Source organism: Daphnia magna, linkage group LG1, assembly GCF_020631705.1.
Source record: "Daphnia magna isolate NIES linkage group LG1, ASM2063170v1.1, whole genome shotgun sequence".
In the NCBI taxonomy this organism is placed as follows: Eukaryota; Metazoa; Arthropoda; class Branchiopoda; order Diplostraca; family Daphniidae; genus Daphnia; species Daphnia magna.
This window is the reverse complement of record NC_059182.1, coordinates 3,249,056-3,273,044: the sequence shown is the minus strand read 5'-3', so window position 1 is coordinate 3,273,044 and position 23,989 is coordinate 3,249,056. Positions and strand designations below refer to the sequence as shown.

The following is a 23,989-nucleotide window of genomic DNA, read 5'->3' as shown; positions in this document are numbered from 1 at the left end:
AATCACAAGGATGGAGTTAAATTTTTAAGTTTTCCTAAAAAGAAAATTCCCTGTTCAAACGAAGTACAACAACTCCAGAATTTGCGAAGGAAACCGTGAGAGGTTTTTAGGAAAACTTAAAAATTTAACTTAAATTGGTGAATTATCACCAAATGAATAGCGAATCCACTGTTAGGTACAACAGTGAGGTAAAACATAGTTATAGAGAAGAAAACAATATTTTTAAAGTGAAATGGTTGGTTTTCCCATAAGACGCTGTAGACAGCGTACCACAGATTGGACACAAATTTGATTTTTCGCATTTGCGGAGAATGCACAACGTAGGATCTCCAACTGCTCCATAAAGGAAAAAAGTATTTTGTATTTGTATTTGTATTTGTATTTTATTTTATTTGGTATTTTAGGTTTTGGAAGAAAAAATGTATTTTGAAGGACGAGTATTTTAAAATATAGTATTTGTATTTTTAAAATACTCGTTTTTTTTCAAATACGATACACTGTTTGAAAGGTCAAAACACTTGTTTACTGAGAAAACAATAACGTAATTGAAATCAACGTTCGGTTTTGATTTTGGTTTGTGATTTATGTAGGATTTCAAATCATGTCGTTTATTGCAGATTTTGACGAAAGTGGGATGGCCCCTCCCACTTTTTCATTTTTGGCCAAAATTTAAATTTTTCTTTAAAATACATGATTTTAATTCAAAATTTATGACTCATGGAAATCAAGTTGTTTTTTCCATTGGTTTTAAAGTTTTTGAACAAAACGTAAAAAATAAAAAAATAAATAAAGTTGGTACGCTAACAGCACTTTGTTTTCGTTTATTTAAAAAAACGCTAGTTTAACGAGAAAACTAATACTTAATCGAAATCAACGTTCGATTTTGATTATACAGTGTAATTTTTTTTCGAATTTCAAGAGATGTCGTTTTTTGAAGATTTTGATTATACAGTGTAATTTTTTTCGAATTTCAAGAGATGTCGTTTTTTGAAGATTTGGATGAAAGTGGGAAGGCCCTTCGGAAGGAATACCCTTCCCATTTTTTCATTTTTGGCAACATTTTAAATTTTGACAATCAACAAAAATCCATAATAATAATAAAATTGAACGCTGATTTCGAAAAAGTTATTGGTTTTTTCGTTGTTTCACATTTCTAGTCATCTGGTACAGCACAATCACCCCACCAATGCCACCTGGTATCCACTGGGCCATAGCACTTCTTGACACTAGAGGCTAGAACCCCGTGGAATTCACGGGGCTAGATTTTACCTTATTATTAGATTTTTATGCCATACATTTACAAGTTTAACTGAGCAATGTAAGCCAAGGAATACGCCAAATGAACTCTAGCTACAGTGCTGCCCTCGGATGATCTTCTCCAAAAGCATTTCTTAAAGAATGACGCATAGTTTTTTACGTTGTCCCAAGGCAGTTTCAGCCGCCCTCGTAAAGACTTCTATTACGTTGGTTCCATTCAAAGCTGAACATTCGACAAAGTAGCTAGCTCCGATTTGCTTTGCGATACGACACCCATTCTGATAGGAAATCTGTAATATTATCAATTTTCGTTCCAGGGGGCTTTTTAAGAATTGTAAAAAAAGTCATAAAGTTTTTTTTAAATGTTAATACTCACAAAGACGCCCTCGCTTTCTGATGCATGTCTCATGTCCACTTTTGTACCTTAAACGAACAAAGACATCAACTCAATTCGTCGAATGGAAATAAAGGATTGCTTACCGACGAGGATGAACGGGGCATTGGGATAATGCTGGGTTAATTCGGGAATCCATTTAGCTGTCAAGTTGGTAAAAGAATTTTGACAGTTGACAGCGTAACAAACCACAAAAACGTCTGTCTATATGCATCATCGGTGTGAATCGGTAAGTATCAATTTTCAAAATTTGTAACGTCCATCTTACATTAGGATATGACAACACGCGTAGTCTGTCAAAGTCTTCCTGCCCGGCTGTATCCCAAATGTTCAGTACATACGTTTTACCATCAATATTAATATTTGTGAAGATCTGGTCCAACCTGTAAAAGTAAAAAAATGTAACTAAAAATCAATAACTGTAGGAAATTTTTTATGGTAGTATATACTAACACACTGGGGACGTATTCACGTGGAAAAGAGTGATGGACGAAGACGCTGCAAAGGCTCGTTTTTCCAACTGCCCCATCACCAACCAGCAGTACCTTAATGGAACGTTTTGCCATTTTCTTCTGTGTACGCAGTTCCAGGACGTCCTACTTAGCAAGATCGAACAAGCAGTTCAAATCGTAGCAAAGTTTGATATCGGTATGCCACACCATCGATACGTCTGTTGACGCTAACAGCTTCAAGAAAATTAAATACAACGGCCTGTGTGCTGCACTGCTTACTCTCCTTAAAGGAAAACCACAAAATAAGATTAATTTCAGTACGTCATGTTATAGTACTTCCGCATTTCGTAAATCTAAAACTACCATAGTTTGAATCATCAATCGTTACCTGCATGATCGTTGTTTTTCCTTGGTTACAGTTTACTCCAAAATCTTCTCGTAGTTCGTATATCAGAGCTTTCACTTCGAGCTAAAATTCCATATCTCCTACTGAAGCTTGAACCCTCCGACCTATAGTATCAACCCGAAGAATGCCCAGTAGGATCGAATTTAACATTTCTTGTTTTGCATTGTTAGCCCATCAACTTTTGAAACCAAATTCATTTTCACGAGAAAGCCTGGTGTGATATTACATCGGGGAATACGCATTCTATGTCAATGACGGTGTGTTATATGACAAGCTCCACCCGCTTTACCTAACTTCGCCCTTGGGTGAACCGTTTGCTTCATCAAACATCCTGCTTCGTCATACACAATGATACATGGTGGTTTTGCTTATCAAATAGTGCTTATCTCAACATTCCGCCTCCCGCCTCATTGATGCGCCCATATCCCTTCACAGTTCGCCGTTGTGAGACGTTAACGACATTTAAAGTGTGTTTCTCTCTGACGTCTAAAGACTAAACGTTAGATTTTTTTTTCTGGCTTTTCTTTTTGACTCTGCCATAAGCACGCCAATTCGGAAAGGCGTAAAGTACCGTTGTGGTTTTTTGTCATACCAAACAATCTTTTCCGTCCGGATTTTCTTGCGCTTTGTTTAATGTGAGTGTTTAACTGGTAAACCCCTGATCCGGTTTCAACGACAGTAACTCTCAGTTTTGACGACGATGAACCGGGATCGGCCATTAAAGATAACAGTTGTCGGTGACGGTACTGTGGGCAAAACTTGCATTCTCATTGTATACACCAAGAATATATTCCCTGTGCAATATGTTCCAACTGTGTAAGTTACAAAAACTTAGCAAAAGACTTACTCATTGAATTTCCCTTTTGGTCATACAAAAAAATTACGTAAAGATGCCATTATCGTGAGATAAGAAGGAAAGTATACTATGGCAATAAAATTATGCTTAACGAATGGGATTTTTCCTGATTAGATTCGACAACTTTTCGGACACCATTGAAGTAGACGGAAAATCGTACAATGTTTCTCTTTGGGATACTGCTGGCCAGGAAGACTACGAAAGACTGCGCATTCTCTCCTATCCTAATGTATTATTTCAGAACAGCATCTCTTATTGGCTGTGCTCTATACAAGACAAAATTAAAGGCAATAATGAAATATCTCTTTAAAAGACCGACGTGTTCCTATTGTGCTACGCTGTCAATAATCGGACGTCATTTAACCATGTCTCAACCAAATGGGTCCCAGAATTGAGGCATCACTGTCCTCATGCACCCATCGTTGTTGTTGGTACACTAGTAACACAGATGAAATTTTAACTGCTATGGAACTGTTTCTATACTTCGAATATCTTTAGGAGCAAAAATGGATGTCCGGAAAGAGGAATCGACTAACGAGGACTGTGTAACGAGTTTGAATTACTTTATACAGTACACCTCTTACAATTTCCAACGTTTTGGTTTACTTTGAAGGTTTCTTATGCTGAAGGTCTCAAGATGAGCAAGAAAATTGGCGTGTTCCTCGAGTGCTCCGCCAAAACGGGGGAGAATTTGAGACTGGTCTTCCAACAGGCCGTTCGGGCAGCTCTAAACAAACCAAAACCTAAAATGAGAAATTGCAGTCTGCTCTAATCCGACGATGTGCAGGCGAAATAACAGACAAATTCACGCAGAGTTAACCGGTCAAATAATAGATAAATATATTTCAATTCCAAATTTGTCCAACTTTTTGTGGCACTCTCTGATTGACTTTGCATTACAGTTGTTAAGAAAAATTGAGCTTCGTATAGTTCAGCTAAGTTGAAGTTTAATTAGCACAAGGTGCTCCCAACAGCAACGGAAAAGAAGACAAAAAAACAAAAGAATTTCAAAAAGTATTCTGAGCTACATTCTTGAATTCGTTTGTTCTTCTTGGATAACCTTTTATTTGTAGTTTTTTGGATCTAAAATAAGCTTTCGTGGTTGTTTTTTGCCTTTAAATGACGATTTCTGACGTTACAATTAAGAAAAATAACAACCTTTTGGTGAAGAGGGATTTGGGTTTGTGGCCGGAAAACCGTAAATTGATACCAAGATCATTTCGTCACTAACTCAGCTGTTCTATTATCTACCAACGGCGGATATTTCTAGTCACATTGGGCGTAGTCAATTGACAATTTCACGACTCTTAACTTTGTTCAACAATCGGGTTGTGAGACTTTTACTTGTTCCCTCAAGAAACTAGCGAATTTTTTAACTTTTTCCCGGAATATTACCCCAATAAAGTTTTTAGATCCTACCGAAATGAATCGAGTTCGGCCGATAAAGATTACTGTCGTCGGGGACGGTATGGTGGGGAAAACGTGCATTCTCATTGTGTATACGAAGAAAGAATTTCCTGAGTTACACGTTCCGACCGTGTAAGTTTGATCTGGAAATTTGGTACACAATCTAGAGTGAATTTACGATCTTTTTCTAAGTGGAAACGATGGCGTAGTTGACGAAGACTAGAGCAAAAATAAAAATTGCCTGTCATGATCGTAGTAAAATTAAAACATTACTCTGTTCAAGGTTTGACAACTATTCCGGTACGATCGAAGTTGATGGATATCCTTATAACATTTCACTGTGGGACACAGCCGGCCAGGAAGAATATAAAAATCTTCGCATCCTTTCCTATCCTAATGTAAGTCAGCTTTTTTAAACACTTTACTGTATCAATTACTCTGGAGTGAATCAAAAGGCATTAAATGACAGCTAATTGTTTTCGAAGACGGACGTGTTCTTACTTTGCTACGCAGTTAGCCATCGGCCTTCTTTTGAAAACATTGTACAAAAGTGGATCCCTGAGCTGAAGCACTACTGTCCTCACACATCCATCATCCTTGTCGGTATAAAAACATAAGTCAGTCGGAATACGATAGGGTTCTTTATCATTCAAATTTCTGTAGGAACGAAGGCGGACATCCGGAAAGACCATGGATCGACTAATACACAATGTGTATGGTTCAACATTTTTCTTTTTGTTTAATTGATTTGAACAATTTTCTTATCTTCAAAGGTAACTACATTTGAGGGTAGAGAATTGAGCAAGAAGTTCCAGATCAATGGTTTTTACGAATGCTCGGCAAAAACAGGGGAAAATTTAGTACAAATTTTCGAAGAGGCCATCCGAATTGCTATAAATAAACCGAAACAAAAGCCGTCCAGGTGTGACCTTCTCTAAATCATCAAACATAAGTCAACTACCTACGGAGAAGATCATTATACCCGGAACGGAATAAACGGAAACACAAAAGGAAGGACAAGGAAAGTAAAAAGAGAATAAAAAAAAAAATCCTTGATTAATAATAACTGCAAATTACCGTTAAAATCGCACCTGGCTTATGATAAATAAAAATGTCTTAAATCAACCTTAGTCAGCGTTGCGTTGCGACAGAACTTTTCAGTGGTATACGCTGAGACCAACATTGATTAGTGAACAAATTTGCAGTAATGTAGACTTTAAAAAACGTCGGAAGTTAAACATTTTTTCGCAGAGATCTACTCCAGTGTGCGGCAAATCTAAACTACGACCGGCTTTTCTCGTAAAAATAGACACAATAACCGAGATTGATCAGCACAATTCACAACATGCCGTAAAAACGAAGTGGTGTTGTGACTTGTGAGATGGTAGCTTCGCAAATTTCACCGTTTCTCGTGGTTATTAAAAAAAGGGTCACTAAGCTAACACGGTCTAACAACATCGACTTTGTTATGTGCTTTTGCTAGACATGCTCTTAAAAGTAAGGTTAAATAATTCTAAATGACTTACTGCTATTAGAATCAACTGAGAAAGAATCTGCAATCCAAAGGTGCACGATGCGCGATACCAGACAACCACATTCAACCTGAAGTGAAGTAAATTAACGAAAATGAAAACTTTTGTTTCATTAACTTGACCGAATGTATTCATACAAACTAGTGAAAAGACGCATAACACTTCTGTATTTGTCAGCTTACGTGGATCCTTATAAATTCATCTTACGGCCTTCAATACTTAGGATAGCATTGTTAGGTCCTTTGCTCTTCCCACCTTTCATCCGGCTGTATTCTTGAATTCGTTTTTCCATCTTGGACAACGTTTTCTTCGACGTCTATTGGATTAGAGAACGCAACATTATCTGGATGATAATTTACTAAAGCAAAAATAAACGTGATTGTTCTTACTCTTGACATGTCGACTTCTGAAGTCCATTTGGGACGGACAACGTAATCTTTAGTGGACGGTTGCGGTACCCGTGCTCTCGGCACCCAATTGGGGTCTCCAGGTCGTACAGATCTAGTGCCAATTTCACAATCTAATAATCTAAACATGATCATAGAATAATATCTTGTAATTGTATTACGTTTCTTCCTCTTGCATGGCTTTCGAGATGTCCTTTGATGCCGCAGTTTCAGCGGCTTGCTGACGTACCTTAGGCAGTTGCTCTAAGTCTCTTTGCTCTCGCTCTTCCCGGCTCAAAGCTGTCATGTAAAAAACACACAAATATTAGTGCATAAAAAGTTCAATACTAACCAGATCAACAATACACATAATAATCCATTCTAATTAATTTCTTAAGAGGTTGAGGCAAATCGTAAACACCTGAGTATTGAGCACTCGCAAAGTAGGCGAGCACTCACCCAGGGACGACCTATACCTCTCCAAAGATTAGCACCGTATGCACGAGGCTTACGTATGTAGCCAAGCGTCACCAAGGCTTATTATTTTCCTTACTCATTAGTTTAAGGCACAAAATTGTATAGCTTTCCCTCTGAACTTGTACTTTTCCGTTTGCAAAACTACGATGGTAATGTCTGCGTCATAATTTGCAAAATTTTAAAAAGACGTTGCAAGTAACGTAAACGAAACGAGGGGCAACGCAGACCTTAGCATGAACAGAACAAAGTTCATTTTTAATTAGTAGGTGAAACCGTACCATTCGGAAATAAGAAATAAAAGTAAGCGTTTTTCTTGCATTATTTGTACGTATGTACCAATACCGCAACAGGTATGAAAAAAACCCTACCCCTCCCCGAGAAAATTTTGCGGTTGCCAAATTGACAATAAATTTCACATTACCTTTAAAATCCGTCGTTAGGTTGAAAATCGGTCGAGCCCATTCGCTGATGAGTCTGCCAGCCTTTTCCTTGTTCTCCTTGGTTTCTTTGGGATGCTTACACAGGTACATTACTGCCTTGCCAATACCGGACTGTTTCAGCGCCCCTTGATCCAGAGGTGGAAACTAGGAATAAATAACAGGCAAAATACTTTAAGAATTCATTATCATCAGAAAAAAGTATACGATTTTTACTTCTTGCAGCATTGTGAGAATTTGCTCTCGGATTTTTAGTGCCGGAAGACTGCGATCCGGCATTGGGGCAAGCCAATCCGTCAACACGTTTAATATATTGTGCTCGATGAATGCCATCTGTAAGTCGTGTTTCCGTAGCTGTGCAATAACGGTCGGAAGAAGAGAGATTTTCTTTGTTGCAGGCTTTCGAACTTTGTTGAATTCTCGATCCTCCTTCAAGCGAATAGTTTTAGAATGTCAGCAAGCCAAAAACGATTTTCACCAACTAAGATAATCAAGCAAAGATATATTACCTCCGAGGCGACTTTCATCTGTTGAATCATATGAGCAATCAAGTCATCGTTATCGTTGATGATATCGACGTCTTTGCGTTTGCGCTTCCTTTTTCATCCTTTTTACGAGCCATCATAAGATCAAAATCCGAAACAAACTCAGCCCTATTTAAGTGAGTGTTAGATTAAGACAAAGATTTTCGGCGAATATGTTGGATGACTCTTACCTTTGATCATCTTGATTATCTGAATCACTGTCTTGCTCCCTGTCAGAAACCTTTTGGGCTGGCAGCTCACTGTCATCCTTTTTCGGAGCTTCGTCACCAGAATCACCAAACACATCTTCCAATGCTTTTTTGTCTTTTTCGTTTCGGACACTACCTTCTTCGTCGCTTGAATCTCCAGCTGGGCGAGCAATACGCGACTTGCTTTTTCCCTTCTTTTTGGAGTTTCCAGGACCGTCGGAATCACTGCCACTTCTACTGCCTAGCTTACGCTTACGAGAGCCAGCTCCTCTACTGTTCACGCTCGAAGCCGATGATGATCTGGATCGGGAGGATCCTGATCTTGATCTAGACCTTGAACCTTTAGATCTTGAGCCTTCAACGAGTAATTTTCACATTGATGAAATAGGTTCAATAGAAATCTCAAACATCAATCCTTACGAGAGCGTGATTTCGAACGGCTACTGGACCTCGAGCGAGAGCCAGATCTTGAACGTGATTTAGATGATCGACGTGAAGAGCGAGATCTCGAACGGGAGGAACGAGAACCTGACCTCGATCTTGATCTAGATACTAGAGAATTCGTTAAGACGGAATGATTGTTATAGTAAGAACGGTATTTGTTCCTCGTCAGAATTGTTTACGAATACCTTTCCGAGATATTGATTTGGAGCGACTTCGGGATCTTGAAACGGAACGCGATTTAGAGCGTGACTTCGACGAACGACGTGACGAACGTGAGCCGGATCTAGAACGAGATCCAGACTTTGACCTTGGCAAGGAAGGAGATCTTGATCTTGAATGGGATTTAGAAGGTGATGGTGAGCGACTCCTGGAGGCTTTTTTCAAATGAGGTGATTGAGATGCACCATCATCTTTTGCATTGCCTATGATTCAAGGTAATTCTACATATGGTAAGCACAGAGCATAAATGAGTTAAATACCTACCAGAATTATCAGTCTCATCCTCTAGTCTTTTCTTTTCTGTTGGCATTGAATCGTTTCCATCATTTCCCAAGCCTTCATCTTTAGAGTTCTCTTCTGCAGCATTCTTAGTATTAGAGTCAGATGTATCTACAGAGTTTTCCATACCCTAAAAAGATTTCAAATGGAAATAAGAAATCTGAATTTCGAACATACCTACTGTTGTTCATGATTTAATTGTCCATGATGACATAAATGACCAAAACAGAGTTCTAGTTCTAATTTTAGTTTTAGTTTTTTTTATCCGGTGGCAGAGTGATTGGACGCGAATAAGTAACTGTTGTTCATGATTTAATTGTCCATGATGACATAAATGACCAAAACAGAGTTCTAGTTCTAATTTTAGTTTTAGTTTTTTTTATCCGGTGGCAGAGTGATTGGACGCGAATAAGTAACTGTAGTTCCTTCTCAAAGCCTAGAAACTAATTATGATGTCTAGCTTACCGTAGTTATGACTGATCGAAGGTAAATGCCAAGTTAAAATTACGAAACAGAAAAATGAAGACGAAACTTGACAAACTTCGGCAATGCCCCCAAACAACTTCGCATTGAGCAAAAAACGCCTCACATGGACACTAGGTGGGGATGTTGGCTTGACAGTTAGTAACTGGTAACAAAAGTCATAAACAACAACTTCGAAATAATCTCAGGATAATTCTCGTAAACCAGGCGTATCGAAGCCTTTTACGTAAAATAATTTAACTGAATAATCATGTCTACAAAAATCCCTCGTGATGCCCAAGTAATTCAAGCTATACTAAAGGATATGGGCATCATTGAATACGAACCTCGCGTGATCAATCAACTGTTAGAATTCATATACCGTATGTTTGGAATAAGGTCTTTTTAATAATTTAATTTAAACATTGTATGCTATTTGAAAGGGTATGTAACTACTGTTCTTGATGATGCTAAGGCATACGCAAACCATGCCAAGAAAAAGGGCATAGATTTGGATGATGTCAAACTTGCTGTCTCAATGCAAATGGAGCAATCATTCACCTCACCACCACCACGTGAAGTAACACTGAATTACATTATTGCTATTATGTTTGATTGCAACAGTGAAGTTTTTGCTTTTAATTTAGATTCTCATGGAAGTTGCAAGGTCAAAAAATAGCATACCTTTACCCTCTGTCAAACCCCATTGTGGCATTCGTCTGCCACCTGACTGCCATTGCCTTGCTGCATGCAACTATAAGTTAAAGACGATTAAGAAAACATTACCAAAATCATCCATGGCTCTCAGTGGATCAACTCCGGGGTCGCGAATGGGAATGCTTGGTGCTGGAAGAGCTGTGCATCGACCAAGTTCACCTGCCGTTCGCGTTACTACTATTAATGCAGGAACCCCAAGTACTCCTCGTCCTTTGGTGAAGATTAACACCGGTTCTACAAGTACTCCTGCCAATGTTCCCAAGATTCAGATCGCCTTTCCGGCGCAGCCCAATCAGCCAGCAGAGAAAATGGATATGGATGCTCGTGGAGTAAAACGTGAAAGAGAAGATGATGATTACGACGCTGCGTAGAAATTCTGTTATTCGTCTGGTTTCACATTTCAATGAAATTCTTCTAAGCGTGGTTTATGATAAGACTAATAAATAAGTTAACATCATAATATCATCGTCAGTTCACCTTATTCTAACTGAAAACGAAGATTTGCATTCCTCGTGTAATATGCATACCAGACGTACATAAGCAAAATGATTAACTTGAAAATTAACCGGCTTACACATTTGACAAGCAAATGAGTCTCGATGGACAAACGATCAAAGGAACACAATGGAACGACTGACGAGGCAAAAATCAGCTTGGTTTGATAATAAAAATTTTAGGTTGAAAACTGCTAGGCAGAATTGATCATGTTGAACTTATAAAGGGAAGGGCGGATTGTTAAAATGTATGAGAAAAGTAGTGAGGGAATTCCATGTGCTCGTCGAACTTCTCAGTATTAACCGCTGCAAATGTAAACAGCAATTATTCGCAACCAGGTGGTACTAGGTCTTCATCGTCGTCACCACCTCCTCCATCATCCCATTTACTTCCTACTTTACGACGCTCAGATTGGGTGGATGCAGCTAGCGTGATCGAGGGGGCAGGAACAGGACCAGGTTTCTCATCACGAACTGGACTTCTTTGCTGCATATCTCTTTCTCTACTTTGGCGTTCATTTCGATGCTGTTCCTGATCATTGCGACCGTGTGGGCTAGTATCCCTAGTATCCCTAGTTTCCCTATTATCCCTATTATCCCTAGCATCTCTAGCATCTCTAGTATCTCTACCATCCCGATCTCTGCCACGATAGTTGTCCTGGCGGCTGCGAGATCGGCTGCGGGATGGACTTCGACTGACACTTCGACTGTAGCTGCGTGAGCGGCTGCGAGATCGGGATCGACTGCGACTTCGGCTACGCGAATAGGATCGTTGCATTTGCTGTTGCCAATAACCGCCTCTATTACGGCCTCGATGGCGGCGATTATCGTATCCACCTACAAATCGTTACATCATTACATACTCAAATTTCCAAAATAGAAATTAATACCTTGATTGTTGTTGTTGTGATACGGTCGGTTATTGTAGGGCCGATTGTTATAGCCTCCACGGTTATTGTTATAGTTGTTATTCCATCCACGACCACGGTTCTGGAATCCACCACCGCGTTGTGGATAGCGCCCACCTCGATGATGATAATTTTGGTTCGGATGGCGATTTCCCCCACGATAACGCTGATTCTGGTGGCGTCTATCGCCAGAATGGGATCGCGATCGTCTGCGACGGTACGACCCAGAACGGGATCGAGAACGAGAACCAGATCGCGAACCTGACCTTCCACGACTGCGGCTTCGGGATTGGCTACGAGAGCGACGGCGCTGAGAACGCGAACGAGACCGACTACCTCCGCGCTCTTTGTCTTGATTAATCTGCAAGGTATTTTCGCATATCAAAATCCGATCTGAATATTTCACTCATAAATTTACACACCTCTGACTGAGTTTGCTCATTGGCTTTTGGCGGGCTAACCGGTTTCGGCGCAGCTTGACGAGGGCCAGGACCAAACAATCCAAAAGACTGAATTTTGAAAGAGACTTTGTCCTCCCCTGATAAAATAAATAGTTTTTAATTGTAGGTATGACGAAAGAAGAAAAAAAAAAGGGAAAAAAAACAAAAAAAAACAAGACACAAGCAAACGGAAAGGAATAAAATATAAAAATAAAATCTGAATTACTGAAGTCACCTGGCGGAAGTTCCTCTTCCTGTTCAACGGGTGCTAGCTGAGGCAGAGGAGCCCTTTTTTCCTCTTTCATGTATACCATACGACTTTCTTCCACTTCGGGTTCATCATCTCCACGTCCCAATTTCACTTTCAGAGCCATTGGCCTCCATTTTCCAGGATAGTCGTCATCATCACCGGAGTTGCCTCCAGCTTGTGCAGACATAGCCGCGGCTCCTGGTGTAGGCACGTAAGACGGGGGTGGAACGGGCTCGGGTTTCAAATTCAATTTCGAATCATTTCCACGCAATAAACCGGCAGCTGCCGCAAGATCTTCAAGGGCTTTCTTAGCCTTTCGTTTTTTTCTCTCCAGTTCGGAATCCGATGAACTAAAAACAGCGTATTGCGTTACAATAAAATGAAAACATGACGGTATCTCTAATGGGAAAGTCCATTTACCTGCCCGAAGATGTAGAAGAATCGCTAGAATTGGAGGAATGCCTCTTACGTTTCTTCTTCTTCTTTGAGGTCTCCTTAGCTGTTAGCTTATTATAAACAGCACTAAGTTTTGCCTCTAGCTCACCAAGTTCATCCAATCCAGACAAGCTACAGAGAGAAAAAAATAGATAAAAAATGAATGACATAACCGAGCTTTACATTTAACATGATCAACTCACTTGGGAGAAAGTTGTTTATCGGAATCTTCATCTTCAGAGCCCTTCTTTTTCTTCTTGTGCTTTTTCTCCTTATTTTTATCACGTTTACCATCCTCTGAAAAATAAATTTTCAAGTTAATTCAGATTCCTGTATTAAATTAGGAGACCATAATTACTCTTTTTCTTATCTTTGCTACGATCTTTCTTTTTCTTCTTCTTTTTATCTTTCTCTTTCTCCTCTTTCTTATCTCCATCTTTACCTCTGTTAATAAAATTTTGAAAAAGAAAAAAGTTTAATCAACGGGTTCTGAAAGCGCGATAACCACTAGTCAATAAGAATCTTTTTTACCCTTTACCGACGCGCTGCAAAAACAATTCCACTTTTTTCTCATACTCTTCATTGAGAGCTGTTCGCTGGATGAAACTCTGAACTTCCTTCTCGTAGCCAACAGTTTGACCTGGAACACCAGACGCGCCACCAGAAGAAGCATACCCGGCAAATGTTGGCGGTGGCGGATTTCCACCGAGTGTACCTAAATAAATGTTCATGAGAAATGTTAAGGTAAACAGTTCCAGCTAACCATAAAGTACATGTCACTAACCAAAAGCAGGTGGCGGTACAGGATGTGGCTGAGTTGAAATTGACGGGTATTCTGTTGATGGGTAAAACGAGGCTGCTTGATTTATGGGTCCTGCCTGCCCAGCATCACCAGCTGAAGTGGCACTGTTTGATGGGTTCAACTGAGCCATTTTCTTACTGAAAGGTGAAAGCGAAGGCTCGCGTTTGGACTTTTTCGAACGTCGAGATTTCTTGGATCGTGAACGACCTCGAGATGAATCTGAACCAGATGAAGAAAAACGACTGGAGGACGAACTTCCACTTTTCGAGCTACTACTGCTGCTTCCACGCTTTCCTCGTTTACGATGTCGACGTGATTTGCGCCCCTCTTCTTTCTGTCCAGTTTCTTCCGAAGCCTTACCCGTTGTTGCTTTAACGGCAGACCCGTTTTCCATATCCAGAAAATCAATGTTGAAGTTAGGCCGCTGGCGATTCTTAGACAAGCGTTGAAGTGAAGAACGAGCTTCGGTATGATTAGGATTGATACTCAGGCATTTCTGGTAAAGTTGAACTGCCGTATCTAGATTCTTTTCATCCTCATACCTTAAACAAAAATAAATGAATAAATTATCCTTGCATATTTACTTGTTTTTTAAGAAATTTCGAAAATCTATAAACATTAAAGAAGTTTCTAAAATCCGACCAAAAGACCACAAAGGAAAAAAAATTTTCCTTACTGTTTGGCGTACGCGACAAGCGTCTCCGATAGATAGTTAGTTGCGTTCGCATGATTGGGGCGTTCGCTCAGTGCTGCTTCGAAATCAGTTATAGCTTTGTCATAGCTCCCTCTATTAGCGTACCTGTTAAAAAATTTCAATAAATGAAGGGAAAAGGGTGAAAACTGATACTCTTCAGAAATCCAGCATTGAGTTCTGGAACCATTAAAGTAAAGTAATGAAGATTAAGCCGTTAATCATAACAACAAAGGGACATGAAGAGATGCTGGAGTGGACGACCGAAAGTTCACAGCTTATCACACAACTCTTCATCAATTCCATGTTGAAAATGAGGCAACAAACATCATGACTGTTTCGTCATGGTTTGGAACAAAGCCCCGAAGTTCACTAAATATCTTGATCGTTATTCACTTTTGTCTTTATATCACCTGATAGTCTTGGCTAGGCGAGGAATAGAATGTTTCGTTAGGATGTAAATCATGAAATACGACGGATACTGACACACGCTTCGTTCAATTTCAGGTGGTTCCAGTCTCAACGAAAGCTGAACCTGTTTGTTCTCTTTATCTCTCCCTTTCGATTTATACAAAGGAACATAATTTCCATTGATGGATTTTTGGGCAAAAATTTTACAACGGTCGCAGCTTGGATTTTAAATACGGTAGAAACAAAGATTTACCCTGTGCATGGTAATGATAACGTAGATTAATTGACGTCATTCCCAATAAAACAGAATATTTATGTATAAATAAGCATAGCTACGCCACAAACCCTAAATGAAAAAGACGACTTACAGAGCGCCTCGTGCCACCAATCCCTCGATATTAACTGCGTCGATGTGTAGAGCTTTGTTCAGACATTGAAACGCCTCAGTTTCTAGTCCAGCTTTGAAGTATTTGATGCCTTCAGCCACGCTTTTAGTAGCCCATTTGCTATTTTGACTCCTACGAAGTTCATCTGCATAATCACTCCCTTCGACTGGGGCACTGCATTAAAATGGAGAAATTAATTAAATTGCGGAAACGTTCGACGAAACTTAAAGCATTACTTCAATCCTTTTAAGAATGAATCTGAAGCAGCAGAAGACAGATCTAATCCAAGCGAGTTGGACAAATGTTCAATCGCGCTAGGATTACGGAAGGTCCGGTTACTCTGCAAGCATTCCTCGTATGACTTCCCAGTGAGATCAACCATGGTTCTACATTTTCCGGTAAATTACGTATTAAGCTTAAATCCAAAATAAAGAAGAAAGTGATTTACTAACTTGTAAGATTTTGGTAACTCCTCCTTAGTAATAACACCAAGTTGTAAGTCAGACTGTTCAGCTGATTGGTGCAATCCTTTCATCCCACAATTAAGTTTCTCATTATCAGCATTAATGTCTAACACTTCACAGCGGATCAGATCTCCAGTGTTAAACGCGCCATCTTTGCGGTCAGAAGCTGCATTAAATTGATCTGGATGGACAGAGCCCTAGGAGAGAGGAAAAAATCGTGTTCAACCACCTATCTTTTTACGCAAAAACCTAGCTTTTCGATTTCAAAAATCATACCTTTATAGCTAGTTCCCGAACGTCTCGCAATATCGTAGTTCCCTCGGTTGCAACTACACGAAACACGAGGCCATGGAAGGTCTTTTGTTGGACCTGGCCAATCAGGACATCCCCAACTTTGATGGACTATTGGAAAGAGTTTCCCATAAAGTCTCACAAATGAAACTATTATAATGCAAACTTACATGAAAAAAGTTTGTTCGTGCTTCGGTTTTGTCAAAGTGGCAAAATGACTCAAGAGGGGGCATCAATGGGAAGAAATCTAGAAAGATTAGATTATACACTAATTAAAAAATGATCTCACAATTTCATGGCCTTCATCCTCAAGGGTACATCTGGTTTCTAAATTCACAGCTAAAAATATAAGAAATGAAAATTCAAAAGAATTGCCTTCATCTTGCAATTTCGATCCACAACAGACAGTGTCTTTAGGCTTTTTTTCTGCCTTGTACAACTGATGAGCTTTGTCCACAATGAACTGATGCAACCTTATCCTTTTTCCACGTTCTTGAAACCTGAAAACGCAGATTCAACAATCATCAATATAATAAAGACAACAGCTGTTGTTGTAAACATACCCTAGATCTTTGGAGCGATTTTGATAAACTTGGTAATCAATATCTCTCGATGACACAACTTGCAGGGAAGCAACTCCCCGTTCATTTTCCCAAAGCTTTGTCAATTGCTGACCATGGAAGTTAAGTGTTTGAACAACCAATTCAGGATCCATGATGCCTGAATGTGGTAAGAGTCAAATAAATCTGGAAAGAAGAAAGCAGAATGAGGGGTAAATATTTAAACATGCTCCCTAATGTAGCAACACAAGCTTGAAGTAAAATGACGGTAGGGTTTCCGTACGAGATAAGGTTATAAAGTATAATATACTCTGAAGGAAAAATTACCTTACTCGTCTGACGATTAGATTATTTGTTAAAATTTGACAAAGCTAAAAAAAAAAACGACAGCGTCACAAATACCAGACAGATAGGACGCAGAGGAAACGCAGTTCTGAAACAAAAAATCAATCGGGCGGATGTTGATGCTACGTTGCCGCTTGGTTTTATTCTTACAGATGTCATTTGTTTTTCTTAATCACCGCCAAGTTTGAAGTTTGAAGGACTTCTTGTCTATCGTTAGCATCGAATTTGTACTTTTACAGAATATCCGAGTTTGATTGTTCCACATTGACGCATTACTTACTAGATTTATATAAAGGCTTCTTTAGAATAAACCTAGTTGTTTTAGCTTTGTACACACGCAAATGTTGGCAATTGGCATTTAAGTGAGTGGTGGAATCTTAATTAGATATGTGTTTTACCCATAATAAGGCCAATAAAACTTTGGTTTTCGCCTTGCATATGGATCACGGATAGCGTATAACAAAACTTAGAATACACGTTTTATAATGGACTGTATAAGTGTATATTCATGTGATCAATAACTACTTGATTGACAAATTAGGCAGGAATTTCTACTTCCAGTCATACAGTGCATTGCACTACATAAAGCTCCCGTTATGAAAGTGTCTAAATCTTGAGCTTGGTAGCCAACTGTTCGACCGCTTTAGTTGCATTGTGAATGCAGTCATTGACTGAGACTCCGTCGAAAGAAGCACCGATTAAAACAAGGCCTAGTCGGTTATCGTCGACATAGCGGCGAATTTTCTCCACCCGATCGCAATGGCCGACAATGTATTGCGGAATACTGAACACCATAGTCAAAATTAAAGATGACTTCTCAGATTATAATACATGTCTTACCATTGTCGTAGAATGTGAACTTGGGCACGAGCTGGCGGATCGCTAATACCGAGTACCGATTGCAATTGTCCAAGAGCTATTTTTAACAATGCTTCTTCGTTTACATGGTCACCAAATAAGCTTTTAAACCATTTTCCACCCATCATCGCGGTTAGTATAGTTCGATCGCCTTGAGGAAAACTGCATGTATCATAGACCACCCCTAGTAGCGGTGAGTTTTGAGACGAGGGCACTAGAAAACCGAATGCATCATGGTCCAACCGTTGACCAGTCCATTCCAAATTGACTAGTCCCACCGTGACGGAATCAATAGATTTAAGTAATTTGGCCAAGGTAGGATGGGCCTTTTCTACTAATTCAGATAATTTGAATGATGGCAACGCACTAATCACATTGCAACAATGCAGTTCTTCTTCGCCGGATCGCACTACAAGACTACCGTCTTTTCGAACTTCTAGATCTGGCAATATTTATGATTAATACAACATCTAAAAGGAAGTTGATTCTGTCTAATATAAATTTACCTGTGCAGGGAGATTCAACATATAATTCTACACCAGCGTTTGTAACTTTTTCAACTAGACTTTCTGGGAGGGACTGTAAGCCTCCTTGCAAACTCCACACTGGCCACCGCTCCAACTGAGCTTTTTTCGCTAAATCCGAAACATGGTACGTGGGGGGTGGAGGTTTTCGTAATGCACTGGTCAGTAAACCAAACGTTATACGGCCATATTTTTGCTCAGCCTCCTTAAGCGATTTCAGCAAGAACTTTACACTGATCTCCTTGGCATCACCAGCGCACACCCCGCGCACCAATGGGTCAATGGCAAATTCTGCTATGTCCGGTCCAAGACGACGTGAAACGAAATCAAACATAGATTCGTCATCTTTGGAACTTTTGCTTGTAAAGAGGTCACGGAGACCAGCTGCAAGTAAGGGTTTGTGAAAAGGGGGGGTGGTTTTGAACAAAGCAGATAACTGCGTCGGTAATCGGATTAGTTTAGAATCAACGTAAACGTAACGATTAAGAGAAGAGGGATGGCCATAGGGAACATTAATAACTTGTTCTTGAAGTCCAAGTTCCTGTACAAGATTTAATGTGGTTATTCCTGACTCTCCAACAGGTCTTAGTGTTCGTGGACCATGTTCGTACACAACACCGTCTTCATTCCTGCTGCTATGTATCCAACCTCCTAAACGACTGGCTGCTTCGAAAAGTACAATACGCTTGGGGGCAGGATGAATTTGGGATAACTTGTATGCTGCTGCTAAGCCACTTATACCACCACCAAGGATTGCCACTGTTCCTGAAGAACCCATAATTTCTAGAACAAACCAATATTGTCAGAAAGTTTTATAAATTGCTCAAGTTGACTAGGTAATAAAAACACACTTGGAAGCATTTTGAAAAATTAAATGGCCAAAGCTCAAATGTAATTTAGAACTGTATGTAAATACTTATTATAATATCCTTTAATTATTATAAAATCAGACAAAATATTAAAAATGGGAATAGATTTAAGAATTTGAAGTTCGAAAAGCAAAATAGGAACTTAGGAAAACTGCTTGCATAGAGCATACCTACTATTTAAGAACAACGTCCTGAAGCAAATGATCACGATGAAGTGTTATTTGCGATGTCTTACAATCTAGATAACCCTCCACGTGAGTTCATAATGTCATCAAACGAGAGATAGCCCGTTTGTTTATAAATAGGAATCAGATACGCCGGCTGTCGAATATTATTCAAACCCCCTCTATTGGATTTTTAACGCGGTTTTTACGGTTGCATACCTGCAATTTTTGCTGTGATGGTTTAATAAGTAGGCTATGGATTTTTTTTTGCAAAGTTTCTACAAGATTTATTATACGAGATTCAAAACATCTCATTAACAAATACACGGTACCAATTATTTAGGTAATGGTTGGTTTCGTCCAGAAAAAAAAAAACACGAAAAAAAAAACTATTTTACTGGCTTATTTTTATACTGCCCTGTACAATGTTTATTCTTAACTCAGATACATTGATAACATCACGAAACATGCTCAAGTATTCCTTGTGCGATAAGCAACTCACACTGGACACGAGGCAATAAGTGTAAGCTATTTTTCTTCAATACAACAATATCCCCATCCTCAGTTTCAAACTCCCCAAATTCAGTGATGCATTTAACCTGTACATACAAGTTCTTTGGTGGTTTCAGGTTCTGAGTGAGATCAAGTGAATAACTACCTTCACCTATAGATTTCATATATGCTGCAAGGGATTTGTTGTATTTCATGAAGAACTGAGCTTCAGGCTCACAGATGTTTGCCTTTATATCTGCAGGAAGAACTGAACCAAAATGCCAGCGATGTTCTTTTATTCTTTCAAGTCTGTTATAAAGGTAGGCCATCAAACACCTAAAACAATATTTAATTAACTGATAATAATAAATATTTTCATTTTCCAAGTTTACCTCTTATTTCTTTCTAGAGCACAGTGCCGAATATGCACTGAAGTAATGTATTCTGACTCCCCTGCTACAGCAGAGCTCCTGGAGAAATACATTATTATTCACCTTCTTTCTTCATTTGATTTCTTTCAAATGAGCTTACGCATCTCTTTGATTTTCTTCAAACAAAGCTCTCATCTCCTCCAGTACCTGGCGAACTCCATCTTCCTGCCAGAAAGTCGGTTAGAAACAGGAAAGAAATGTTTTCAGAGGATAAAAGAAGTTGGGTTACGTTGAAGGGTGGAAGAAAGTCTTTTGCTCTTTCGAGTTCCTGTATGAGCTCAACTCCTTTTTGAGCGAACATTTTGACGTAACGATGATTCCTTCAACCATCACTTTATAAACACAAAAAAGGACGGCGACTTTGGCGGGAACAAGGATTACTTAATTCTCATGGCCCATCGCACCACAACAAAGCTAAATTTTTAGCAGCGATTTACTACGTACAGGTTGCTAGCGCCACCGGTGGCTGAAAGATGCACACAGTTGCAGAAAACCAGAAATGCAAACAGCCAGACACTTCTGTCACTGCCTCACTGGCAATGTCACTACTCACTGTATTTAAAGTTTTAAACCAACAAATATTGACTCTAATGCTTTTTTATTTGATTTTAATCATTTGTGCAGAAATATTTTTATAACTTCCTTGTTCAATCTTCAAACGAGGCTCCATCCATAGTAGCAGGAATGCTGTCCCGAATCGACACAAAAGCGTTTTGTTTTCTAAGATGGCTGATAACACAACGTTGTGAATAGTATAACCAATTACTTTAAACAAACCGTGCGTACGAACCTTACGTAACTGTTAATATCAGGCAACCCTAATCCAAAAATATGGAGTAAAGATCTTGAAACTCAGAGTAAATTATTATGTCAATTTAGGTTATATATTTAAGTTGTCGCGCCAAAACCTCCGTGCTAGATTTTTTTCCTTGTGGAAGTGGGAAAATATTTTCTAACGGACGAGAATGAACAAATGCAATTCTTTGAAGATCGCTTATAGGACTGTGATTTCTTCATGTGCCAAACACAGAACATGCTATAATATATGAAACAAAGTAGTTAGTCACAATGTATCATCGGGATACTTGTCCAGTATTTTTCTCTGAAGCAACCGAACAATGACCCCCGAAGGGAACGTGTCAGTCGAGAATATCTATATATCTCTTATCGAAGGTAAGTCATTGGGACAAACGATTCAAATGCGTGAGCATAACAAATGGATGGCGAGAATTGACTAGGTTGCTTGATAACGGGTCAAGCGGAAGAAGCGTGGAATGTCACTATTCTGAAGACAATTCAGGTTGTTCTATTAGGGATTCACGCTGTTCTCCGTCGTCAGTATCGTTCATAAACCGGTTTCTATCAACGAAAATCCAAGATCTTTGAATGACCAACGGAATGAAAAATTGAAATACAAAGAATTTACCTATTGCGTGAACGGCAAGAATCAACGATGCGGTTGAGTAGCTGAGCAACGGGGTCCCACTCTTCCCAGTGAGACAAAAGCGTGACAGCAAAGAAACTGAGAAACATCGGAATGGAACCGATGTAGAACAAGAATGGATAGGAAATGTGTTTGACCGCCACATCAGCCAGCATCGACAGAGGGATAGTCAGACTCATGGCCAATGTGGCAATTAGCGATGACGTCAGAAAGCAGCCCCTAAAATTTTGATAACTTTAAGTAAATTTCTACAGCCTCCCGTTAAATTTTCTTCTATGCGAAACTTTGAACACATCCTTTTGGCCGAAGACGACGCACAGTGTTGGCCTTAACAGCATTTTTGAAATAGTATTGAATCTTTTTCGAGCTCTTCCTCATACTATGCCTAACAGGCTAGCACTATGCGGAAAAAGTTTCGTTTCCTTGTGTCTCAAAGATAATCATAGAAGAAAATTACAAGCATGATTGTACGTGAGCAAATGAATTAAACGCGAAGTAACAGACATTCTATTCTATGTATACTACTAGGAACACTTTTACCATAGCCATAGGAACTCCGAGAGAACGGTGCCAATAAGTCCGTTCAACGCAATGTACAACCACTGCTGCTGTGTTGGCCATACAAATATTTCCAGTTTGGTAGCATGGAGGATGAAGAAGGATGGCCACATCACGATAGTGTTTATAAGTCCAACGAAGCCTGTGAAGTTAAAACAAATTCACTTATCGCTCTAACAACTTTTCTAGTCAATAAATACCGAAAAACATTGGAATGCTCATTTTATCTTCGTGGTCAACACGACGTTTTAATAGCACCAGGTAGGCGGCATAGCACATGGAGCCAGCTAAAGCCCATCCTGCACCCACAGGAATAGACTTTTCTACCTTTAAATCCGACAGGCTAACTAGAACAACTCCAGCTATACTGAAAACAACTGCGATGAACTTCGTGAGTGTAAACCTATCACTCGAACCCGACGGTAGGCAAGCAGCAAGCATTAAAGTAAACAGACTGCTACTTGATGAAAGCACATTCACGAGGCCAGCTTCTGTATGGGACAATGCCGCTTGGTAGCTATAATTACCTAAAAACCACTATAAGATAACAATAACGACCAATTTTATTGTTAAATTCTTGTTAGTAAACGTCAAGAAGCTAATACCAATAGTGAAAACGTGGCGGCAACTTTCATAGTCTCCAAAGAGGAAAGTTTTTCAGCGCACCGCCGAGTAGCAACTTCAGCCCGGATTGAGGCGGAATACGATAAACGAGCCATTAAAGCGTCTACAGCTTCGTTGGGTGATAGCTCCCGGACCTGTATATCACACATTTATTGATTGAAAAACTACGACATTTCTGGAAGTACGGGAGAACCTCTACGACTCCGTTGAATCGAACCGATCTTGAGGTGCTCTCTTCAGTACTTTCGACGACTGATGTTGGCTGCCCAGATTCTTCACCAGTTTTCATAGGAACAAATGTAGGTCCACTCTTAAATAACAAATAAAATTTTTTCTATGAGAAATACTAAAAATTTAATGTTACAAAATAGTACAGCTTACAAGCACTGAAGAGGGATCTTCTGGGTCTTCTATCACATCTTGCTTTAAATGCTGTACAGTATTTAGGCACAAATCAAATTTTTTGAAATTCAAAATATTTGGTTTGGTTAACAACTCTTACCTGGTACTCATATGTGTGTCCAAAGCACTGCTCTCGCCAGGACTTGGCAAAAATAAATCCAGTCAAATAAATCATGAAGAAACTTGTTTTGAAATATGTGGTAAAGAAGGGTTTGTCATATTCTGCATTTTGAAAAATGTACTGCAAAAAAATTGTGGTGAAATCTTATCTCTAAAATAATGATTATGATAAAGTATTACTTTTGTCAGTTCTGATGAAAGCACCTGCAAAACAGAAGGTCCAAAATAGATAAATAAATAGTGGAACGACGATAAATACAAGTTACCCAAATGACGTCGACAAAAAGAAGCAGGAGTAAACCTAGTAGAAGCCGTTGGCTTTTAGACAACAAACTGGTACACGATATAAAGGAAAGTGACGAGGGAACAACGATTGTTTCATCCTCAGACAATGCTACGGCCATTGTATTCTTGCACGGGATAACAGTGTACACGATACGACATTGAGAATCTTTTGAAGCACTGCACCTTTTCTTGAATTGAACTTTAGATGGGCAAAAATTTCTTTAGTTTTCACAACACTTTCTTCCAGCAAGTATTGATGACACAAAGGGGTTGCAAGCTCAAG

General features: G+C 39.3%; 9 protein-coding genes, 1 long non-coding RNA gene and 1 other non-coding gene across 15 annotated transcripts; 4 read left to right on the top strand and 7 right to left on the bottom strand.

Annotated features, from left to right (window-relative positions):
• Positions 1–1,064: 1,064 nt before the first annotated feature.
• LOC116923504 (rho-related protein racB) lies at positions 1,065–6,502 on the bottom strand. 3 transcript variants are annotated; one of them, XM_032930001.2, is made up of 8 exons: positions 6,442–6,502; positions 6,299–6,374; positions 2,492–2,613; positions 2,105–2,386; positions 1,920–2,034; positions 1,738–1,855; positions 1,634–1,680; positions 1,065–1,547 (listed from the first exon to the last, which is right to left on the bottom strand). In XM_032930001.2, the coding sequence occupies exons 4-8, from the start codon at positions 2,215–2,217 to the stop codon at positions 1,392–1,394; spliced, it is 549 nt and encodes a 182-aa protein (XP_032785892.2). In that variant the 5' UTR covers positions 2,218–2,386; positions 2,492–2,613; positions 6,299–6,374; positions 6,442–6,502; the 3' UTR covers positions 1,065–1,391. The 3 variants fall into 3 exon arrangements, with proteins under 3 accessions (XP_032785892.2, XP_045032080.1, XP_032785886.2); XM_045176145.1 differs by having other exon boundaries at positions 1,065–1,578; positions 1,920–2,056; positions 2,109–2,386; XM_032929995.2 differs by having other exon boundaries at positions 1,920–2,056; positions 2,109–2,386.
• Positions 2,613–4,282, top strand: LOC116923527 (ras-like GTP-binding protein RhoL). The gene is made up of 5 exons (XM_032930023.2): positions 2,613–3,325; positions 3,480–3,594; positions 3,679–3,796; positions 3,864–3,910; positions 3,979–4,282. Exons 1-5 carry the CDS (start codon positions 3,210–3,212, stop codon positions 4,135–4,137), a joined length of 555 nt encoding a protein of 184 aa, XP_032785914.1. The 5' UTR covers positions 2,613–3,209; the 3' UTR covers positions 4,138–4,282.
• On the top strand, positions 4,420–5,897 carry LOC116923519 (ras-like GTP-binding protein RhoL). The gene is made up of 5 exons (XM_032930010.2): positions 4,420–4,904; positions 5,056–5,170; positions 5,258–5,375; positions 5,436–5,485; positions 5,546–5,897. Exons 1-5 carry the CDS (start codon positions 4,789–4,791, stop codon positions 5,708–5,710), a joined length of 564 nt encoding a protein of 187 aa, XP_032785901.2. The 5' UTR covers positions 4,420–4,788; the 3' UTR covers positions 5,711–5,897.
• Positions 6,455–9,881, bottom strand: LOC123474181 (protein IWS1 homolog). The gene is given in 12 exon segments (XM_045176101.1): positions 6,455–6,620; positions 6,694–6,805; positions 6,873–6,990; positions 7,589–7,751; positions 7,821–8,033; positions 8,114–8,208; positions 8,211–8,257; positions 8,320–8,692; positions 8,758–8,889; positions 8,967–9,203; positions 9,265–9,409; positions 9,745–9,881. Coding segments are annotated over 11 exon segments (1,758 nt in total). The 5' UTR covers positions 9,407–9,409; positions 9,745–9,881; the 3' UTR covers positions 6,455–6,494.
• On the bottom strand, positions 7,101–7,260 carry LOC116936685. Its single transcript, XR_004401800.1, has one exon. It is a non-coding gene; the product is annotated as a U12 minor spliceosomal RNA (small nuclear RNA).
• A 102-nt stretch (positions 9,882–9,983) lies between the features above and the next one.
• On the top strand, positions 9,984–10,918 carry LOC116923477 (transcription initiation factor TFIID subunit 9). Its single transcript, XM_032929960.2, has 3 exons — positions 9,984–10,124; positions 10,185–10,321; positions 10,389–10,918. The coding sequence occupies exons 1-3, from the start codon at positions 10,013–10,015 to the stop codon at positions 10,827–10,829; spliced, it is 690 nt and encodes a 229-aa protein (XP_032785851.1). The 5' UTR covers positions 9,984–10,012; the 3' UTR covers positions 10,830–10,918.
• Positions 10,919–10,958: 40 nt separating this feature from the next.
• On the bottom strand, positions 10,959–17,075 carry LOC116923365 (G patch domain-containing protein 8). 2 transcript variants are annotated; one of them, XM_032929819.2, is made up of 18 exons: positions 16,918–17,075; positions 16,594–16,776; positions 16,406–16,530; positions 16,201–16,277; positions 16,016–16,141; positions 15,728–15,936; positions 15,512–15,661; positions 15,258–15,449; positions 14,464–14,586; positions 13,770–14,329; positions 13,517–13,700; positions 13,344–13,429; positions 13,189–13,282; positions 12,971–13,117; positions 12,527–12,900; positions 12,283–12,398; positions 11,843–12,221; positions 10,959–11,789 (listed from the first exon to the last, which is right to left on the bottom strand). In XM_032929819.2, the coding sequence occupies exons 2-18, from the start codon at positions 16,743–16,745 to the stop codon at positions 11,278–11,280; spliced, it is 3,606 nt and encodes a 1,201-aa protein (XP_032785710.2). In that variant the 5' UTR covers positions 16,746–16,776; positions 16,918–17,075; the 3' UTR covers positions 10,959–11,277. The 2 variants fall into 2 exon arrangements, with proteins under 2 accessions (XP_032785710.2, XP_032785716.2); XM_032929825.2 differs by having other exon boundaries at positions 12,536–12,900.
• A 338-nt stretch (positions 17,076–17,413) lies between these two features.
• On the bottom strand, positions 17,414–19,510 carry LOC116923442 (protoporphyrinogen oxidase). 2 transcript variants are annotated; one of them, XM_032929910.2, is made up of 4 exons: positions 19,357–19,510; positions 18,300–19,100; positions 17,776–18,235; positions 17,414–17,719 (listed from the first exon to the last, which is right to left on the bottom strand). In XM_032929910.2, the coding sequence occupies exons 2-4, from the start codon at positions 19,093–19,095 to the stop codon at positions 17,542–17,544; spliced, it is 1,434 nt and encodes a 477-aa protein (XP_032785801.1). In that variant the 5' UTR covers positions 19,096–19,100; positions 19,357–19,510; the 3' UTR covers positions 17,414–17,541. The 2 variants fall into 2 exon arrangements, with proteins under 2 accessions (XP_032785801.1, XP_032785809.1); XM_032929918.2 differs by having other exon boundaries at positions 19,361–19,503.
• Positions 19,458–22,418, top strand: LOC123474230. The gene is made up of 3 exons (XR_006648841.1): positions 19,458–19,693; positions 19,795–19,873; positions 19,980–22,418. It is a non-coding gene; the product is annotated as an uncharacterized LOC123474230 (long non-coding RNA).
• Positions 19,741–20,644, bottom strand: LOC123474213 (DNA replication complex GINS protein PSF1-like). The gene is made up of 4 exons (XM_045176141.1): positions 20,503–20,644; positions 20,374–20,438; positions 20,235–20,312; positions 19,741–20,178 (listed from the first exon to the last, which is right to left on the bottom strand). The coding sequence occupies exons 1-4, from the start codon at positions 20,572–20,574 to the stop codon at positions 19,809–19,811; spliced, it is 585 nt and encodes a 194-aa protein (XP_045032076.1). The 5' UTR covers positions 20,575–20,644; the 3' UTR covers positions 19,741–19,808.
• LOC116923431 (solute carrier family 35 member F5) lies at positions 21,136–23,971 on the bottom strand. The gene is made up of 10 exons (XM_032929899.2): positions 23,688–23,971; positions 23,602–23,625; positions 23,402–23,542; positions 23,281–23,331; positions 23,093–23,209; positions 22,881–23,033; positions 22,476–22,812; positions 22,258–22,417; positions 21,700–21,936; positions 21,136–21,632 (listed from the first exon to the last, which is right to left on the bottom strand). The coding sequence occupies exons 1-10, from the start codon at positions 23,823–23,825 to the stop codon at positions 21,554–21,556; spliced, it is 1,437 nt and encodes a 478-aa protein (XP_032785790.2). The 5' UTR covers positions 23,826–23,971; the 3' UTR covers positions 21,136–21,553.
• Between the last annotated feature and the right edge of the window lie 18 nt (positions 23,972–23,989).

What these genes read in the sequence shown, in the direction of transcription:
- LOC123474213 (XM_045176141.1), bottom strand. Translation starts at nt 20,574, where the DNA reads ATGTTCGCTCAAAAAGGAGTTGAGCTCATACAGGAACTCGAAAGAGCA. An exon ending in ACTTTCTTCCACCCTTCAAC is followed by an intron (nt 20,439 to 20,502) that starts GTAACCCAACTT and finishes ACTTTCTGGCAG; the next exon opens with GAAGATGGAGTTCGCCAGGT. An exon ending in GCTCTAGAAAGAAATAAGAG is followed by an intron (nt 20,179 to 20,234) that starts GTAAACTTGGAA and finishes ATATTGTTTTAG; the next exon opens with GTGTTTGATGGCCTACCTTT.
- LOC116923504 (XM_032929995.2), bottom strand. Translation starts at nt 2,217, where the DNA reads ATGGCAAAACGTTCCATTAAGGTACTGCTGGTTGGTGATGGGGCAGTT. An exon ending in TGCCCCGTTCATCCTCGTCG is followed by an intron (nt 1,681 to 1,737) that starts GTAAGCAATCCT and finishes TGTTCGTTTAAG; the next exon opens with GTACAAAAGTGGACATGAGA. An exon ending in CAGAAAGCGAGGGCGTCTTT is followed by an intron (nt 1,548 to 1,633) that starts GTGAGTATTAAC and finishes ATAATATTACAG; the next exon opens with ATTTCCTATCAGAATGGGTG.
- LOC116923519 (XM_032930010.2), top strand. Translation starts at nt 4,789, where the DNA reads ATGAATCGAGTTCGGCCGATAAAGATTACTGTCGTCGGGGACGGTATG. An exon ending in GAGTTACACGTTCCGACCGT is followed by an intron (nt 4,905 to 5,055) that starts GTAAGTTTGATC and finishes ACTCTGTTCAAG; the next exon opens with GTTTGACAACTATTCCGGTA. An exon ending in CACATCCATCATCCTTGTCG is followed by an intron (nt 5,376 to 5,435) that starts GTATAAAAACAT and finishes AAATTTCTGTAG; the next exon opens with GAACGAAGGCGGACATCCGG.
- LOC116923527 (XM_032930023.2), top strand. Translation starts at nt 3,210, where the DNA reads ATGAACCGGGATCGGCCATTAAAGATAACAGTTGTCGGTGACGGTACT. An exon ending in GTGCAATATGTTCCAACTGT is followed by an intron (nt 3,326 to 3,479) that starts GTAAGTTACAAA and finishes TTTCCTGATTAG; the next exon opens with ATTCGACAACTTTTCGGACA. An exon ending in TGCACCCATCGTTGTTGTTG is followed by an intron (nt 3,797 to 3,863) that starts GTACACTAGTAA and finishes GAATATCTTTAG; the next exon opens with GAGCAAAAATGGATGTCCGG.
- LOC116923365 (XM_032929819.2), bottom strand. Translation starts at nt 16,745, where the DNA reads ATGGATCCTGAATTGGTTGTTCAAACACTTAACTTCCATGGTCAGCAA. An exon ending in TTCGGGAACTAGCTATAAAG is followed by an intron (nt 15,937 to 16,015) that starts GTATGATTTTTG and finishes CCTCTCTCCTAG; the next exon opens with GGCTCTGTCCATCCAGATCA. An exon ending in GATAAACAACTTTCTCCCAA is followed by an intron (nt 13,118 to 13,188) that starts GTGAGTTGATCA and finishes TTCTCTCTGTAG; the next exon opens with CTTGTCTGGATTGGATGAAC.
- LOC116923442 (XM_032929910.2), bottom strand. Translation starts at nt 19,095, where the DNA reads ATGGGTTCTTCAGGAACAGTGGCAATCCTTGGTGGTGGTATAAGTGGC. An exon ending in TGTTGAATCTCCCTGCACAG is followed by an intron (nt 18,236 to 18,299) that starts GTAAATTTATAT and finishes AAATATTGCCAG; the next exon opens with ATCTAGAAGTTCGAAAAGAC. An exon ending in GTTCACATTCTACGACAATG is followed by an intron (nt 17,720 to 17,775) that starts GTAAGACATGTA and finishes TATGGTGTTCAG; the next exon opens with TATTCCGCAATACATTGTCG.
- LOC116923431 (XM_032929899.2), bottom strand. Translation starts at nt 23,825, where the DNA reads ATGGCCGTAGCATTGTCTGAGGATGAAACAATCGTTGTTCCCTCGTCA. An exon ending in TTTTTGTCGACGTCATTTGG is followed by an intron (nt 23,626 to 23,687) that starts GTAACTTGTATT and finishes TCTGTTTTGCAG; the next exon opens with GTGCTTTCATCAGAACTGAC. An exon ending in AAGATCCCTCTTCAGTGCTT is followed by an intron (nt 23,210 to 23,280) that starts GTAAGCTGTACT and finishes TTGTTATTTAAG; the next exon opens with AGTGGACCTACATTTGTTCC.
- LOC116923477 (XM_032929960.2), top strand. Translation starts at nt 10,013, where the DNA reads ATGTCTACAAAAATCCCTCGTGATGCCCAAGTAATTCAAGCTATACTA. An exon ending in ACTGTTAGAATTCATATACC is followed by an intron (nt 10,125 to 10,184) that starts GTATGTTTGGAA and finishes GCTATTTGAAAG; the next exon opens with GGTATGTAACTACTGTTCTT. An exon ending in CCTCACCACCACCACGTGAA is followed by an intron (nt 10,322 to 10,388) that starts GTAACACTGAAT and finishes CTTTTAATTTAG; the next exon opens with ATTCTCATGGAAGTTGCAAG.